At 37.6% G+C, this 19,833-nt stretch overlaps 1 protein-coding gene across 1 annotated transcript in view; it reads left to right on the top strand.

The window, feature by feature from the left end:
* CD96 (CD96 molecule) overlaps positions 1 to 19,833 on the top strand; it is a 113,861-nt gene that overhangs the window by 71,428 nt on the left and 22,600 nt on the right. The window contains exons 9-12 of the mRNA XM_011969735.1: positions 2,906 to 2,974; positions 3,482 to 3,553; positions 16,392 to 16,457; positions 17,297 to 17,386. Of these exons, the coding sequence (XP_011825125.1) occupies positions 2,906 to 2,974; positions 3,482 to 3,553; positions 16,392 to 16,457; positions 17,297 to 17,386 (297 nt within the window). The remainder of the gene's footprint in view (positions 1 to 2,905; positions 2,975 to 3,481; positions 3,554 to 16,391; positions 16,458 to 17,296; positions 17,387 to 19,833) is intronic.

Genomic DNA, 19,833 nt, shown 5'->3' with positions numbered 1-19,833 from the left:
TTCTCCCTCAACAAGGTACCTAAATAACATAATAGGTAGAATCAAATGAATGAGTTCTCCTTCTCCTGCAGTAAACCTTGAGAAATGACTTATGTCACATTATTTTCTGACCTCCAGAAGAGAACATTTAACCAGTCATTTTCATATAAATGAAATTCCCAATCAAGTTGTACTTCATCAGGATTCCTGAGATTCCTGCCAGAATTAAATCACATGTCCTGGTCAGTGCCAGCCCCCAGTGTGGGCAACCAGGCTGGCATAGGAAAATGTCTGTTGCTTGCAGGTAAGATATATTTTTAAAGGCGGCTGGCAGTTTCTTCTTAGACTGAGATTTCTAGGTAGTGGTCATGTAGTTTACAAATAAATATTAAGTTCTTTGATGTTTATTTCCTAGATCTTTTTCATCATCCTCATTATGACTATTGTTATCATAGCACCACTGTTAAAAACAATTCCTTTGAATTTACTTACCAAGCCTCTCAGCAAATACTTTTGGAGGTTAATTTCAGCATGAGAGAGAGAAGGGAGGGGAGGAAGGAGGAAAGAACTATCTTTATTCATTAGGAAGAGCCTGTCATATCTCTTAGTATCTCACAGTGTTCAAATTACTTATACCTAATTTATTTATTTTCTTCTCTATATTTTTACCTTGTCTTGTCCCAAAAGGAATATGAAGTAACTTTAAAAATACATAACAATACAATTTTGAAAAGAGGTAACTGAAGGAATTGCTGCAGAGAGAAAAAAGCAAAGTCTTCTCAATGAGAGAAATAAAATTATAAATCACTTGGTGATCCATAGATTTGTAAAATGGTATAACAAGGCAGTTGTCCAGAAGCACAGCTGCTCTTAATGCAGAGACAGCCTGGAGACCCTCCTCTAGAGGGCGTGGTGGAGCACAGTCCCAGGAACTTTCTCACTGTAAGTGAACAATGGCAACCCCACCCCTCCCCGCATCGTATTAGACTGTCATCTAGTGTCAGCCAATGGGAAAATCCTCAGTATTATGTAAGAGGAATTCCACAGTGACTAGGAATGTGGTTTCAATACTCAGTTCAAAGCAATCTACAAAAGTATCAATATATGCTTTACGTAGTCAATCTTGTGCATTTTTTTCTATTAATACAGCCTTTGATGAATGGTGGGAGACAGTGAGCTAGAAGTTAAAATTACCGCACAAGAATCTGGTACCGATGGCTCAGTGGGATAGCAGAGGAAAAGAATTGTAGATGATTCTGCCAGTGAGAAGTTACTACCCTACCACAAAGCTAATGCCCCAGCCTACTATCACACACTTTATTTCTATTAGCCCTTTTCTAGTACAACACTTTGGAATGTAGTTCTTGACTTGAGCCAGGCTGAGGAAGAAGGAATGAGTTACCTTAGATCAACTTTATTCCAAAAAGACCAAGGAAAATGGGACAATTGTGGAACTCCTCAGGAGATTCAAGTGGCCTATAGTTAGAATATGCTGGTATTAACAACATCTGATAAACTGCAAGTGACCTGTTTTACAGTTTCTAAGACATACTTTTTAGCATTTACTGAATGCCACGCACTCTTCTAAGTATTTTGTATGTATGACTCTTTTAATCATGGAGTCACGGTGGGTAAGTATCTTTTTATAGTTCATTGATACGCTGCTTTGCAAAAAAAAAAAAAGTTATCATTGCTGACCTCTGAATGTGAACTACTTATAAATGCAAAAACCACAATGCCAACTTATTCATTTGATTTGATTGCCCATGTTCTCTATTTAAGACATGCCCTTTCACATATTTGAGGTACCAGGAAAGTTGGCTGCCCTTCACCACTAACTAAAGTTTGAGGATGAGTGAACATACTGGCTATGATACTGTAAGGATATTTTATAGGATACTTTACACATTATACAGCATTCTTTTTATGACGATCTGGGGAAAAGTTTCTTTTTAATCACAACAAAAAGAATAACTTTTTCTCTCGCTATTCATAATAATACTGTTTCTATCTTATTATATTCATCAATCATGTAACCTCTACTGTTTATTTCTTAGCATTTGCTACCAGAAATGTCAGACCAAAGGTGGGGCCCACATCTACTAACAGCATAGGACATCAGGAAATGCACTTTGTCCACTATCCCTGTTTAGGTTTCAACAGGACTCAACATAATTTTTCTACTATATTTTCCTTGTTCCTATTTTGCCTTTCTGCTTTTATATTCTTGTATTGCACATTGATACAAACCACCTTAAATACATTTTGGAACAAAGGAGAAATACAAACAAAATGTACTCAAAATTTTTCTTTCCAAGAGATATAAACATGATTTCAACGGACTGTGGTTGGATATTTTTCTTCTTCTTTAATCTACCTTGCTATATATAATAGCTCTAAAATATAGAGGTATTTTCAAATGAATATGAATCAGTCTTTCATTTTGGAGGAGTGAGGAGGAAGGAAGAGAATGTACAATTATGGAGTATAAAGATGGAGAAATGACTTTGCAAACTAACAACTGAAGTAAATATGAAACCATATTTAGTATGTGAAGATATATTTTCACAGTTGTATTTGTGAAAATTCACTATAAGGTAAGTTTCATGAGAGCAGGGACCCTATCTTCATTGTTTATTGCTATATCCCCAGCATGCGGAATAGAGTGGCATACGGTAGACACCGATATAATATATTTTGAAAGTATGAATATAATACATTTAGAATTAGGAGAACTGGGTTAATAGCAAAGAAATGATATTGGATATTATTCCTTTTGGATTCAGTTTCATCATTTATAAAATGAGGCTATTCGCTAAGATTCTTTCCAACTCTAATATTCCAGGTTCTTTTTAAATGTAGTGGCATAGTTAAACATATGAATGTAAATACATATAATAATTTGGGAATTTTATTTTCAAAATAGGATATCCAGCTACGTCTTCGGTGACCCTTGCAGATGTGAGTGCCTTGAGGCCAAACACTACTCCTCAACGTGAGTTCAGCAAGGTTTTCCTCCATGAGTGGAAAGAGACAACACACTCACAAGTGTTACTACTGCTTCTATAATGTTGACGTTTCAGTAAACAGCTGTATTTTTCATTTGATGTTTGTTAATATCTTGGTTTTGAGTTACTCTATGGTGACTACATATTGATATGACAATTTCTATAATCTTAAAAAATAAGGGGTGATGATTTGTTATTATATTGTACCTTTTATTTGTCAAGGGATTTTAAGGTAATATTAAAGTAGTCTTCACAATACTCTCAGTGATCTGAGTTTGTGACAAGAACAGAAAAAGAATACAAATCAGTGACAAGCTGGCATTAACCTACAGAGCTTTTGCTTAATATGCCAGCTAGTATTCCTGCATAGGGAAGCACATTTTCAATTTCAGATTTCCCCAAAGTCACATAGATTAAAAATTCTGTGCATCAAAGCAAAGTTAAATTACAGCTTTCTAAAAAAGCTAGATTCTGAAAATAATTTTGTCTTTCAGCCAGCAGTTCCAGTGTGACTACCCGAGACTTCAACTACCCCTGGACCTCCAGTGGGACAGATGCCAAAAAATGTTAAGTATAATCGTGGGTTCCTTGAGTCCTCTGGACTTCAGTCATTCATCCGACACACATATTGAACAACATCTATGTGCTTTGTTTGTAATAATATTCGCAAACGTTCACAAAGCATCTGTCACGTTTAAAGTATTGTAAATGCTGAGAATACACCCATGGACAAAAGAGATCTAAGCTCCAAATTCTGATGAAGGGGAAACAGACAAGTGGTGATAAGTTATATGGAAATAAAAAGCACAGGAGGGAAACAGTGGGAATCGAGAGTGAGGGGTTGCCATTTTAAATGGGTGGTCTCGAAAGGTCTTGCTGAGGAAGGTGACATCTGAGCAATGCTATAACCAGTCAACCCTAAGAGCAAGCTGTGAGTATATCTGGGGAAAGAGCAAACTAGCTAGAAAATGTGCATCAGTAATAAAAATGAAAAGAGGGAGACCAACGTGAGGCCAGAAATTGTTTCATTGTTACTTTTAATCTGGCCAACTAGCAGTAGAGTCTGTGGGTGCTGCTTTAGCAGGTACAGACAGGGTCCAAAGAAGAAATATATTGCCTCTTAGTGGGATTAGACAAGGATCAGTGTGATGGGGAAGTGGTAAGGAAGGAGACTGGAGCAAAAGAAGACAGGACAATGGATGCCCCAGGGCCAGAACTCTGAATTTAAATGCTAGACCCTTTGCCGCAAAGGGTAATGTGTATGTCCCTTTGGAAAGCATTTAAGTTTCACAGTTAAAACCTTTAAAAGTATTTTGTATACACTTGCTCCCTCATTCCTGGGATCTTGTCCTTAGGCAAGAAAGGGAGAAAAAGAACATGAATAAGACTGTTCTTTGTAGCATTATTTATTTATTTTATCTTTTTAATGGCCCTCAGGCTCACAGATTTGAATTAATCATAATATTTAATTCATGAGACACATTCGTCATTGGTCGATGCATGACCCTCTGTAATTTAACATTTTTCTTTTAATAAATATGTTAATAATGTAATAGACACCTGTGAACCCAGTACCCAAATACAAGAATTGAAAAGACAGTATTCAGAAGGGGGACCATAGAAAGAGATCTAAAAATAAATTAAGCTTAAGTGTCTATCAAAGATGGTATGGCAGATTACTGTGAAAAGAGGAGACTGTTCAGCAAAAGGACCTAGTAATAGTGATTATTGATAAGAAAAAAAAAAATATGTACCCCTGCCATGCACATTACACAAAAATAACTCTATATAGTTTAAGATCTTTATGTCAAAAGCAAAACATTAAAACATGTGATAAAATAAATGTGAATTTCTTCCTGCTTTGGAGTAGGGAAGGGCTTAACAAAGAGACATAACCATAAAAAATACATAAAAATTAGAGTAAAATTAAGAAACTTGGGTTAATCAAAAAACATCTTTAAAAAAGTAAAACAAAAAGCAAGCTGTAATCTGGGGAAGATATTCGCCACGCATATAATTGAAAATGAATCAGGAATATATAATTGACTAAGGATCAAAATTTTATATCAAGAAATTACAAAGAATGCCTACAAATTAATAACAAATATGACAAAATGAACAAAAGTCACACCACAAAACATGCAACACATGTAGATAGAAACATCTAAAGAAATGATCAGTCTTGGTCAGGCCCGGTGGCTCACGCCTGTAATCCCAGCACTTTGAGAGGTCAAGGTGGGTGGATCACAAAGTCAGGAGATCAAGACTATCCCGGCTAACATGGTGAAACCCCGTCTCTACTAAAAATACAAAAAATTAGCTGGGCATAGTGGCAGGTGCCTGTAGTCCCAGCTACTCGGGATACTGAGGCAGGAGAATGCCGCGAACCCAGGAGGTGGAGCTTGCAGTGAGCAGAGATCATGCCACTGCACTACAGCCTGTGTGACAGAGCGAGACTCCGTCTCAAGAAAGAAAGAAAGAAAGAAAGAAAGAAAGAAAGAAAGAAAGAAAGAAAGAAAAGAAAATCTCTGTCTCTCTGACAATCAGGAAACATAAACGAAGACTAGAATTAGAAAATCATTTTACATGTAATCAATTTATAAAAATTAAGAAATCTGATATTGTCAACTATTAAATAGGATTTATCCAACATCCTATTGTCATAATTTCTTATATGTTACTGATAGTACCATCACTTTCCACCGTCCTTTGGCATTGCATTTTAAAGCTGAACATGTGCATACCTACAGTCCAACAATTCTATTCCTAGATATAAAAATCCCTCCAGAATTAGTACATGTATGCATGAGATATGCATACAAATGTTTGGAGGAAACACTGTTCATATAGCAAAAACTTTAAGTATTCTAAATGGCCATAGTCAGGAGGACAGATAAATAAATTGTAGTGTACTAATAAAATATAATATTAGAGAGCAATGAAAAATAAGTGAATGACAACCATATACAACAGCATGAATGAATCTTAATAACATTATGTTGAATTAAAAAGTAAATACCAAATAAAAGCATATGGCATATTTTCTAATGAAATTTTAAAGCAAGTAAAATCAAACACCATATGCCTTAGACATAATACGTGATACAAAATTTTAAGCTTTATAAGTGAATAATAATTATAAACATTCAGGACAGCATTTGCTTTTGATGGAGATATAAGGGATGAGACAGGGAGAAAACATTTATGGTGTTATTGATAGTAACCCAAAATCTGTGTACAAGAGTAGGAGTAAGAGGGTGTTAGGAGTAAGAGGATATTAAGAGGGTGAAAAATATGTTCAGTAATAAGAAATGGCAAATAGGATAACTCAATGAAATACTATGAAGCCAGCCAAAACAATAGCCATAACCCTGATCTATTCCTCTTCACTGGGCAGGACCTCGCAGCTAGGGCCTCCAGCCACCCCCACCCAGCTGTATTCTATGGACAGAACTCTGATGTCTCCCTGGGACAGAGTGCCCCATAGGAGGGGTGGGTCATCACCTTGGTTGTTTAGATAACTCAGCGCTTCCAGCCTGCAGGCACTGGAAAGTCCAAACTGAACAGAGCAGAGGCAGTTCTACAGCACAGTTCCCCAGCACAGCTGTTTTGTTGAGGCATGACCAGACTGCTTCTTTAAACAGACCCGGATCCATTCCTCCTCACTGGGTGGGTCCTCCCAGCCAGGGCCTCTGGCCAGCCCCACCCATGTTCTATGGCCAACAGAGTTCTAATTTCTTCGTGGGACAGAGTGCCCAGTAGGTGGGGCAGACATTTACTGTTTGGGCACCCTAGCAGGTTCAGGCTGTGGGCCTTGAAGAGCCCAAATCAGCTGGGGGCTGAAGGGATTCCCAACACAGCACAGCTACTCTACCAAAATGCAGCCAGACTGCATCTTTAAGCAGGTCTCTGATTCCATTCCTCTTGACTGGGTGAGATCTTACAACTGGAAACTCCATCCACCTCCTACAGGCACATTCAGGCCAGCAACAGGTCAGTAACCCCTGGGACAGAGCTTTCAGAGGAATGGGCAGGTGGCCATATTTGCTGTTTCACAACCTTCACTGATGATACCTCCAGGTACTGGAAAAACCAACGTGACTAGGGTCTGGGGCAGACCTACAGCAAACCACAGCAGCCCTACAGAAGAGTGCCCAGACTGTTCAAAGAAAAACAAATAAAACACAACAGCAACAACAAAACACACAAAAAAATCCAAAGGTCAGCAAACTCAAAGATCAGAGGCAGATAAGCCCAAAAAGATGAGAAAGAATTAGCACAAAAAAAAAAGAAAGAAAAGAAAAGAAAAAACAAAGAAACCGGAATGCTCCCTTTCCTCCAAATAATTGCAACACCTGCCCAGCAATGGTTCAGATCTGGGCTGAGGCTGAGATCGCTGAAATGACGGAAGTAGTCTTCAGAATGTGGATAAAAATGAAGTTCATTGAGCTAAAGAAGCATGTTGTAACCCAATGGAAAGAAGCTAAGAATCATGATAAAACAATGCAGGAGCTGATATCCAAAATAGCCAGTATAGAGAGTAACATAACCTACCTGATAGAGCTGAAAAACATACTACAAGAACTTCACAATGCAATCACAAGCTTTAATAGCAGAATAGACCAAATGGAGGCAAGAATCTCAGAGCTTGAAGATTGCCTTTCTGAAATAAGACAGGCCAATAAAAACAGAAAACAGTGAAAAGAAATGAACAAAACATCTGAGAAATATGGGATTATGTAAACAGACTGAATCTATGACTGATTGGGGTACCTGAACGAGACAAGAATGGAACCAACTTGGAAAACATACTTCAGGATATCATCCAGGAGAACTTCACCAACCTAGCAATACAAGCCAACATTCAATTTCAGGAAATATGGAGGCCCCCAGTAAGATAGTCCATGAGAAGATCATCCCCAAGACACATAATCATCAGACTCTCCAAGGTCAAATGAAAGAAAAAAATGGTAAGGGCAGCCAGAGAAAAAGGCCAGGTAGCCTACAAAGTGGAAGGCCATCAGACTAACAGTGGAACTCTCAACAGAAATCCTACAATCCAGAAGAGATTGGGAGCCTATATTCAGCATTCATAAAAAATAATTTTCAACCCAAAATTTCATATCTGGCCAAACTAAGTTTCATACATGAAGAAGAAATAAGATCCTTTTCATACAAGCAAATGCTGAGAGAATTCATTACCACCAGACCTGCTTTACAAGAGATCCTGAAGGAAGCACTAAAAATGGAAAGGAAAGACCATTACCAGCCACTACAAAAAAACACTGAAGTATACAGGCCAGTGACATTATGAAGCAACCATATAAACAAGTCTGAAAAATAATGAGCTAGCATCATGATTGCAGGATCAAATCCATATATAACAATACTACTCTCAAATGTAAATGGGCTAAATGCCACAATTAAAAGACACAGAATGGCAAGCTGGATAAAGAACAAAGACTCATGTGTATGCTGTCTTCAAGAGACCCATCTCACATGCAGAGACACACATAGGCTCAAAATAAAGCGATGGAGGGAAATTTGCCAAACAAACTGAAAACCGGAAAGAGAAGAGCTTGCATTCTTAGTATCTGACAATACATACTTTAAACCAACAAAGATTAAAAAAAAGACAAAGAAAAGCATTAGGTAATAGTAAATGGTTCAATTCAACAAGAAGACCTAATTATCCTAAATATATATGCACACAATACAGGAGCACTCAGATTCATAAAGCGAGTTCTTAGAGACCCTCAAAGAGACTTAGACTCTCGTGCAATAATAGTGGGAGACTTTAACACTCCAGTGACAATATTAGACAGATTATCAAGACAAAAATCAACAGAGACATTCAGGACTTGAACTCAGCTCTGGATCAAGTGTACCTGATAGATATCTACAGAACTCTTTACTCAAAAACAACAGAGTATATATATTCTTCTCACCATCTCATGGCACTTCCTCTAAAATTGATCAGATAATCTGGAACAAAACACTCCTCAGTAAATGCAAAAGAATGGAAATCATAACCAAGTCTCTCAGACCACAACAAAATAAAATAAGAACTCAAGATTAAGAAATTCACTCAAAACCATACAACTACATAAAATTTGAACAATCTGCTCCTGAATGACTTTCAGGTTAATAATGAAATCAAGGCAGAAATCAAGAAGTTCTTTGAAACTGAGAACAACAATACAATGTACCAGAATCTCTGGGACACAGCTAAAGCAGTGCTAAGAAGGAAATTGATAGCACTAAATGCTCACATCAAAAAGCTAGAAAGATCTCAAGTTAACAACTAACATCACAACTAAAATAACTAGAGAACCAGGAGCAAACAAACCCCAAAGCTAGCAGAAGACAAGAAATAACCAATATTGGAGCTGAAATGAAGGAGATAGAGACACAAAAAACCTTTCAATAAATGAGCCAATCTAGGAGCTGGTTTTTTCAAAAAGATTAATATAATAGATATACCACTAGCTAGACTAATAAAGAAGAAAAGAGAGAAGAATCAAACACAATCAGAAGTTATAAGAGGGATATTACCACTGACCCCACAGAAATACAAACAATAATTAAAGAATACTATGAACACCTCTCTGCAAATAAACTAAAAACTCTAGAAGAAATTGATAAATTCCTAGGCATATACACCCTCTGAAGACTGAACCAGGAAGAAACTGAATCCCTGAATAGACCAATAACAAGTTTTGAAATTGAGACAGGAATTAATAACCTACCAACCAAAATAATTCCAGGATTATATGGATTCACAGCTGGATTCTACAAGAGGAACAAGGAAGAACTGGTACCATTCCTACTGAAACCATTCTAAAAAATTTAAAAGAAGGAAATGCTTCCTAACTCATTCCATGAGGCCAGCATCATCCTGACACCAAAACTTGGCAGAGATACAACAAAAAAAGAAAATTTCAGATCAATATCCTTGATGAACATCAATGCAAAAATCCTCAACAAAATACTTGCAAACCAAACTCAGCAGCACATCAAAAGGCTTATCCACCATGATCAAGTTGGTTTCATTCCCAGGATTCAAGACTGGTTCTACATACACTAATTAATAAAAGTGATTCATCACATAAACAGAACTAAAGACAGAAAGTACATGATTATCTCAAAAGATGCAGAAAAGACCTTCATTAAAATTTAACATCCCTTCGTGTTAAAAATTCTCAATAAACTAGGGATTGAAGGAACATACCTCAAAGTAATAAGAACCTTATATGACAAAGCCGCAGCCAGTATCATGTTGAATGGGCAAAATCTGGAAGCATTCCCCTTGAAAACCAGTACAGGGTTGCCCTCTCTCAGCATTTCTATTCAACATAGTACTGGAAGCTCTGGCTAGGGCAGTCAGGCAAGAGAAAGAAATAAAGCATATTTAAATAGGAGTAAAGGAAGATGTGAAAACTATCTTTGTCTGCAGATGACATGATTCTTTATCTAGGAAATCACATTGTCTCAGCCCAAAAGTTTCTTAAGCTGATTAGCCACTTCAGCAAAATCTCAGGATACAAAATGAATGTGCGAAAATTGCTAGCAATCCTATACACCAACAACAGACAAGATGACAGTCAAATCATGAATGAATTCCCATTCACGATTTCCACAAAAAAGAATAAAATACCCAGGAATGCAGCTAACAAAGGAAGTGAAGAGCCTCTTCGAGGAGAACTACAAGCCACTGCTCAAAGAAATCAGAGATGACACAAATGGAAAAATATTCCATGCACATAGACAGGAAAAATCAGTATCATGAAAATGCCCATACTGTCCAAAACAATTTAAAGATTCAATGCTATTTCCATTAAACTGCCATTGACACGCTTCACAGAATTGGAAAAGAACTATTTTAAAATTCATATGGAATCAAAAAAAGATCTCAAACAGCCAAGGCAACCCTAAGCAAAAAGAACAAAGTTGGAGGCATCATGCTACCCGACTTCAAACTATACTGCAGGGCTATAGTAACCAAAACAACATTGTACTGGTACAAGAACAGACACACAGATGAATAGAACAGAATAGAGAACCCAGAAATAAGATCACACACCTACAACTATCTAATCTTTGACAAACCTGGCAAAAACAAGCAATGAGAAAAGGATTCCCTACTTAATAAATTGTGCTGAGAGAAATGGCTAGCCATATGCAGAAAATTGAAACTGGACTTCGTCCTTACACCATATACAAAAATCAATTCAAGATGGATTAAAGACTTACGCCCAAAACTATAAAAACCCTAGAAGAAAGCTAGGCTATACCATTCAGGATATAGGATAGGCAAAGATTTCATGATGAAGATGCCACAAGCAATTGCAACAAAAACAAAAATTGACAAATGGGATTTAATTAAACTAAGAAGCTTATGCACAGCAAAAGAAACTATCAACAGAGCAAACAGACAACCTACAGAATGGAATAAAATTTTTGCCATCTATCCATCTGAAAAAGGTATAATAGCCAGCATCTATAAATAATTTACAAGCAAAAAACAAACAACCCCATTAAAAAGTGGGCAAAGGACATGAACAGACAGTTCTCAAAAGAAGACATGCGTGTGGTTAGAAACATGAAAAAAAAAAGCTCAACATCACTGATCATTAGAGAAAGGCAAATCAAAACCACAATGAGATATCATCTCAGTCAGAATGTCTATTACTAAATAGTCAAAAAACAACAGATGCTGGTGAGGGTGTGGAGAAAAAGGAATGCTTTTACGCTGTTGGCAGAAGTGTAAATTAGTTCAACATTGTGGAAGACATTGTGACAATTCCTCAAAGACCTAGAGGCAGAAATATCATTCGACCCAGCAATCCCATTACTGAGTGTATACCCAAAGGAATATAAATCATTCTATTATTCAAGACACATGCACAAGTATGTTCATTGCAGCACTGTTCACAATAGCAAAGACATGGAATCAACCTAAATACCCATCAATAATAGACTGGATAAAGAAAATGTAATACATATACACCATGGAATACTATACAGTCATAAAAAGGAATGAGATCTTGTCCTTCGCAGGGACATGGATGGAGTTGGAACCTGTTATTTTCAGCAAACTAATGCAGGAACAGAAAACCAAACACCACATATTCTCGAATTTTCTCCATATCAGCAGTGTTATCATTTATGTGTTCCCTAAGGTGACACTTTTAGTTGCCTTCAAGAACTTTTTCTTTGCATTCACAACTTGGCTAACGATTTGGCCCAAAAGACCTAGCTTTGAGCCTGTCTCAGCTTTTGACATATCTTCCTCACTAAGCTTAATTATTTCTAGCATTTGATTTAAACTGAGAAACGTGCTTCTCTTCCTTTCCTTTGAACATTTAGAGGCTGTTTTAGGATTATTAATTGGCCGAATTTGGATATTGTTTTGTCTCAGATTAAAGAAAAAAAAAAGACGCCCAAGGAGAGGAAGAGAAATGGGAGAACCACCAGTAAGTGAAGCAGTCAGAACACACACAACATTTATCAATTAAGTTCTCCATCTTCTACGGGTGCAGTTTGTGGTGCCTCAAAACAATTTCAATGGTAACATCTAAGATCCCTGATCGCACATTACTCTAATAGAAATAACAATAATATGAAAGTTTGAAATATTGCAAGAATTACCAAAATGTGGCACAAAGACATGAAAAGACATGAATTGAGCACATGCTGTTGGAAAAATGGCACCTGTAGACTTGCTTGACACAGGGTTGCCACAAACCTTCAATTTGTAAAATAAATAAATAAATAAATAAATAAAGCAGTATCTGTGTCTGTGATGTGCAATAAAGTCAGGCATGCCTGCACAAATTTCTGGGAGCTTCATGGGTTTCCCCATGGTTAAGGCACAAGCCCCAAGATTCCAAAGCTTGTGAGTGTCATCTTTGTCAACAAGAGTATGAGGGCCGTATTTGTGGACCAGGTGGACATGACAAAAGTGGGCACAGAAGCTAGCACCAGTGTGTGCACCTGGGTGGCAGAGGTGGTCCTGGCCCAGTACATACTCACCTTGAAAAGGAAGATGAGATGAAAAATCAAGATCATCAAGATTCCTGTGGCCAGGCCTTGCATCTCTGGATATAGTTTGCCACCTATACTGTTGTTTCAAGGATACAATCAAAAGCAGAAGAACTCAGAATGCCTTAAGGAATATTGAATAGCTAAGAAGTGACTTATCAAAAGTCTGCTGTGCATGTAGAAATGATGCAAGAATTCCAGAAAAGTTCAGTTTGCATCAAGAACCCTGCAAAGATAACAAATTATCTGTGGTTTTATTAAAGGAAGATACCAAACTTTAATAATAATGGACTTTGATATGACACTAAGTAGATTTTCCTACCATGGGAAAAGATGCCTAATGTGTCATAATATGATTGACAACTATAAACTTGTCACAGGCGAATGTCAAAGAGGTTATTGCAACTGAAGGAAAAATATTTTATTATTGAAGTTGAACCTGTTAACTTCAAGAGAAGTACCCATTTATGGTAGAATAGTATGCTGCCCAACATAGTGTCTTTGTTGAACAAGCTTTACCAAAAAATGAAATTTAAAGAAATTGTGGAAGAACTTGATGTTATGCTCAAGGAAGGATATAATAATTTACTTGAGAAGCTTCAGTAACACGGTATCCATGTGCATATTTTCAGCAGATATTGGTGCCGTAGAGAAGTTTATCAGTCAAGCTGGTGTTTGTCATCCGAATGTCAACGTAGCATTTGTTTGTGGATTTGTGAAAATGTGTACTCAAAGGATTTAAAGGAGAATTACCTCATGCAGTTAATGAACATGATGTTGCCTTGAAGTACACAGAACATTTCAGTCAATTCAAAGACAATAGCGGCCAGGTGCAGTGGCTCACGCATGTAATCCCAGCACTTTAGGAGGCTGAGGCAGGCAGATCCCCTGAGGTCAGGAGTTTGAGACCAGCCTGACCAACATGGAGAAACCCTGTCTCTACTAAAAATACAAAATCAGCCGGGCATGGTGGCACATACCTGTAATCCCAGCTACTCGGGAGGCTGAGGCGGGAGAATCACTTGAACCTGGAAGGCGGAGGTTGCAGTGAGTGAGATTACACCATTGCACTCCAGCCTGGGTAACAAGAGCGAAACTCTGTCTCAAAAAAAAGAAACAATGGTAACATAATTCTGCTGAGACTCCCAAGAAGACTTTAAAAGGGCATACAAATTAGCCAAATTTTCACATTCTGAAAATTAGATCTCTAAATGATAGAGTGGATAAGCATTCAAGAAAGTATTGTTTCATCATAAGATGAATCACTAGAAGTAGCCAACTGTGTCTTACAGAGGATTCTATAAACAAGCATTCTTCAGGATGTTCTCTTCTGCAAGAGCAAGTGGTACCAGAATTGTTCATCTCTTCACCTTGATGAAAGACTATTTTTTACAATATATTTCTGGTCTTGAAAGTTTACTTTTATGTATTTAAGTATTTTCAGACATTGGAATCCATCAACAGGAAACTCCATTTTCTTCATCTCTCACCATACTTCCCACTACCTGTTGTTAACAGATTAAAAACAAAAACAAAAAACCTCAAAGTCAAAATTAGAAAAATAACTCCCTACTTTTCCAAAGTGGCTTATGTTTTTTGATTTTTTAATTATTATGAGGGGTCTTTTAAAATTGGGAAAGTTACTAAAAGTCCAAAAAGAAGTTTTATGAAATTACAAAAAGAAAATTGCATACTTTTAAGTGTTGTAATGTTTGTAATTTGTAATTGTGCTGATGGTATGACCATCTCCTGAAATTGTGTTATGTTAGGTTATTTTGCTTGGGGAAAATCAATATTGACCAGAAAAACCTGGCACTGTATACTTGCTGAAAACTATTAGTGTCCACACATCACTAACCATTACAAAATGTTCTACATTGACTCACTGATAATAAACATAAAATGGAAAATATTTTTTAAATACCCATTTTCCTTAAATGGATAGCACTTATTCAGCCGTTTAGATTTTAGCATAAATTAATTTATCTCATTCTTTCTTGCAAACATACTTTGATGAGATGCAAAATAAAGACATCAAGTTTAGAAAGTAAGAAATTAAAGGAGTCACCATACCGTATTTAGCAAAAAAACTACAAGGTTAACTGCCTTTTTCATACTTTTACCTAAATCTAGGCCTGGTCCCAATTGTTTTTCAGTTAGTTATTGTTCTTTGGAAATCAAATTTGGCTAATGGTATAATCATTAAAAAACGCTTAGTCCATCATCGTCAATAGGCCTTGGTATTCTGTCTAGGACAAAAAATTAATAAAGATCACGTATGCAGGATCAGAGAGTTATACTGAAAATAAGAACATCTCCCTGAACTCAGACTGTAAAAAAGCTGCATATGAAACCACTCTTCTCAGGTGACCCCAAATGGAAATAGCTATGACCAATTGTCCTGTAATCAAGCCCTAAAGAATGGACTCTCACCTCTTCTGGAGGGCCTGATCACACACCTCTGTCAGCAACTGCAGCTGCTATTGGCATCTAAGGAGAAACAAGGAAAGGGGAGGGCTGAGGGTGTGGTTTGTTTTATTTTGGTATTGCTCATTTGATTTGGTCTTGACATACAAGAAAGCTTTTAACTACGAACATCACGTATGCTAATATTTTAAATGAATGGATGTAATATATTTGTACTGATTACAACCATGCATTACTGTAGTTATTTTACTTTACATTGCACTGCAGGCCTTTTATCAAATACAGATATGTGGTGTCTGCCAAGGAGCGAATCTTTCTTGCCAGAGACAGGGCAATAAACAAAATGAGTTGTTAGATCTATTTCAAAAGCCATATGTGCTGTCTGAGTTTGCTGCCATCCACTCAAGGGGAAGGTTTGCCTCTAAATGCTTCAAAAGGATTCACTCAGCAGCTGACAAGGCCTGTGGCCACAGGGGTCTGATAATTCACTGCTGACACGTTTCGTTTTCTCAGTTCAGCAAGACTGTCAGCTGACCCACAAGTACAAAGTGTTTTCTTCCCTTATGCATGTTCTAGCAAGGTCCTCAAAGTCCTATTGGCAGCTTTCCTTGACTAAACGCCACCATAACACACCTGGACCTTCATTCTCTTCCATTTTTTTGGCTCATCTATGGAATGAGCATGACACACTCTGGCTAGAGGAACCCCTTCTAGTGTTTTCTTTCCATATGGACATCGGAACTGCAAGAATCCCTTCAACTCCCACTTTGTTTGAGGACATTCTAGTGTGTGCTATGGAACAGTTTAATGATTTTGCTTTAAGTATTCATTAATATCCTTTTTTATAATTATTAGATTAAATTAGCAGTCAAGAAGAGATAATAGAATAACTAGTATATATAGGTTAACTCTTCTGATATCTTCTTCCTTTAGCATTTTCACAGATACCCAGTGAAACATACAGTTCATCCCCCTCGGGCGCAGGCTCAGCACTTCATGGTGAGTACCTGGGGAAGATTTAGAGACACTGAAGGTAGTGGTCAGCTTTATTTGGACACAGATGTAAAAACAAGAACTGATAAGAAGCCAGCCTCAGATAGATACATAAAAGTACATCTTGATGATGAAAATTACAATGAATGGAATCAAAATTCTTTTCAGCCATTCAAAGACGATAGAGACCAAGCCTTAGATTTTTATACATTTTATTTCAAAAAAAATCTACACAATAGCATTTTTTACTAGTTATATCTATGAAAAATATATTTCAGTATTTTATTGGAAAATAGAATAATTAGTCAACATGTATTTGTCTAGTCTAATGTTGCAAAGGAGTTTTTATTAACCTTATCAAACACATTGATGTGGAGAAGAATCAGTACTTTGATCAGCTGAACCTCTCATACCAAGAGAATAGGATTAGAGCCTCACTTATCCATGACCCCCAACTCTGGCCTTTTTCTGTACCACTTACATTTCTCATGGAGATTCTTCAGCGGACATCATTTTGTTGTTTGGAAGTATGGAGCTTCTTTTTTATTTTTTTTTCAACCAATAGGAAATTTTCCTGTTTTCAACCAATAGGATATTTTTTTCAATTAATAGGAATTTTTTTTTCAACCAATAGGAAATTTTATTCCTTTGGCAATTGTTAGACAAATCTCAGGATTCCAGCCTTGCGATAAATTGGTTCTTAATAAACTTTACACATAATATTTAAGGGATACTTAGACAATTTAAATTGAGTTCTTTCAAATAGCATATGAAACCCAGTCATGATATTATACCACTTGATCAAGTTGAGATGTCTTGTCCAGATATCCCCGTTATATTCCTAGACAATGTCTTTACCAGCACAACCAGAGCATTTTCAGAAGTCCCCACAACTGCCAATGGATCTATGAAAACTAATCACGTCCATATCACTGGTAAGTCATTTGTCCTATTTTGGGAGATTTTATGCTTTATTCCCTCAACAAATATTTATCAAGTACCTACCATTTGCCAGGCACTATGCCAGTTGTTGGATATACAGTGAAAACACTGGCTTTTTGAAGATCATAATCTATTAGCAATCATGTATAGTAAATAAATAATCACAAATAAATTTATTTTTGACAAGTACTATGATAAGGTGTTGTCGGAGTCAAACAGGCAGTCCTGATTTAATTGGAGGATAGGACAGGACTCTATGAGGATATGATACTTAAATTAAAATATGAGAAAAATAAATAAGAATTATCCAGGTGAAAAGTAGCAAAAAACATTTCAGGTCTATGAAAACATAGTCTGAGAAAGAAATCATTGGAACAAAGTGTACTCCTATAATTCACCTAATATAATATTGTCATGCAAAATGTAATCCCTCTTTTATATCATGAGAGGGCAAAAGATTCAATAAAGTTAGGACCCTCCTAATGAAGGTCATGATTGTAAGTTCACAAGCATAATCAACTTCAGGGGTGTTCACTTGACTAGTGAACGCAACACCTAGGTACTCAGCTCATTTTGTATCAAAGATCATACAGTCTTCTGATCATTGGAGCATCATCTTGCACATGTCGTGGCAATAAAGCTGCAAACTAAGGTACTACAAAGATTTTAAGATATTGGTGCCTTAAAGAGCTGTCTAGTTTAGAGATGGGTCAGGAGTGGAGTTCCGCTTTTCCACTTCCATTGTGATGGCAGTGGTCTCATTTTCTATATTTGGTTGGAAAAAAAAAAATTGTAGGCATTGATGTAAGACCTCTTTAAAATCTTTTGTTTGGCAAAAATGAGGGATCGTGGCAGACAGAAAGCAGGACTAGATTACAACTCTGCAGCATGCAGTTTTGCACTGTGAATTTTAGCTCCAGGTCAACTGCAAGAACAAACCAGCAATCCCGAGAAAACCCCCAGACCCTCTGAAGGAAACAGACTGCTTCTGTAGCACCCAGGAGACACCCCAAATACTCTGGGAGGTGGATAGCCTCACACAAATTTTCAAGCCCATCTCATCCTCCACCTGGAAACAGACTTGGGGCTGTTGGCAGGGTGGGGGCACAGTGGGAGTGAGACTGGCCCTTCAGTTTGCACGGGAGCTCGATGAGGCCTTTGACTGCCGGCTTTCCCCCTCTTTCCTGACAACCTGCATGAATCAGCAAAGGCAGCCATAATTCTCCTAGGTACACAACTCCAATGACCTGGGAATCTCACCCCATCACCAACAGCAGTGGCAGCAAAACCTGCCCAAGAAGAGTCTGAGCTCAGACATGCCTAGCCGTGCCTCGACCTGATGGTCGTTCCCTATCCAGCCTAGTAGTAGAAGACAATGGGCATATAATATTGGGAGTTCTAAGGCCCTGCCCACCACCAGTCCCTCTCCAGACTACTGCAGCTGATGCTTTCTGGAGAGCTCCACCTCCTAGCAGGTGGCCAACCGGCACAAAAACAAAGGATTAAACCACCAAAAGTAAGGACCCTCATGGAGTCCATTGCACCCTCTGCCACCTCCACCAAAACAGGCACTGGTATCCATGGCTGAGAGACCCATAGATGGTTCATATCACAGGACTCTATGCAGACAACCTCCAGTACCACCCTGGAGCCAGGCAGACTCACTGGGTGGCTAGACCCAGAGGAGAGACAACAATCACTGCAGTTCGGCTCCCAGGAAGCCACATCCATAGGAAAAGGGAGAGCGCCTATATCAAGGGAACACCCAGTGGGACAAAACAATCTGAACAACAGCCTTCAGCCCTAGACCTTCCCTGTGATGGAGCCTGCCCAAATGAGAAGGAACCAGAAAACCAACCCTGGTAATACGACAAAACAAGGCTCTTCAACACCCCCCAAAACAATCATACTAGTTCGCCAGCAATGGATCCAAACCAAGAAGAAATCCCTGATTTACCCGAAAAAGAATTCAGGAGGTTAGTTCTTAAGTTAATCAGAGAGGGACCAGAGAAAGGTGAAGACCAGTCCAAAGAAATCCAAAAAAAATGACACAAGAAGTGAAAGGAGAAATATTCCTGGAAATAGATAGCTTAAAGAAAAAAAATCAAAAATTCAGGAAACTTTAGGCACACTTTTAGGAATGTGAAATGCTCTCAAAAGTCTCAGTGATAGAATTGAACAAGTAGAAGAAAGAAATTCAGAGCTCAAAAACAAGATCTTCAAATTAACCCAGTCCAACAAAGACAAAGAAAAAAGAATAAGAAAATATGAACAAAGCCCCCAAAAGTCTGGGATTATGTTAAACAACTGAACCTATGAATAATCGGTGTACTGGAGGAAGAAAAGAATTCTAAAAGCCTGGAAAACATATTTAGGGTATAATCAAGGAAAACTTCCCCAGCTTTGTGACAGCCCTAGACATGCAAATACAAGAAGCACA

The sequence above is a fragment of the Mandrillus leucophaeus genome, unplaced genomic scaffold (assembly GCF_000951045.1).
Source record: "Mandrillus leucophaeus isolate KB7577 unplaced genomic scaffold, Mleu.le_1.0 Scaffold900, whole genome shotgun sequence".
NCBI lineage: Eukaryota > Metazoa > Chordata > Mammalia > Primates > Cercopithecidae > Mandrillus > Mandrillus leucophaeus.
The sequence above is the reverse complement of the archived record's forward strand: the minus strand, read 5'-3'. Positions and strand labels throughout refer to the sequence as shown.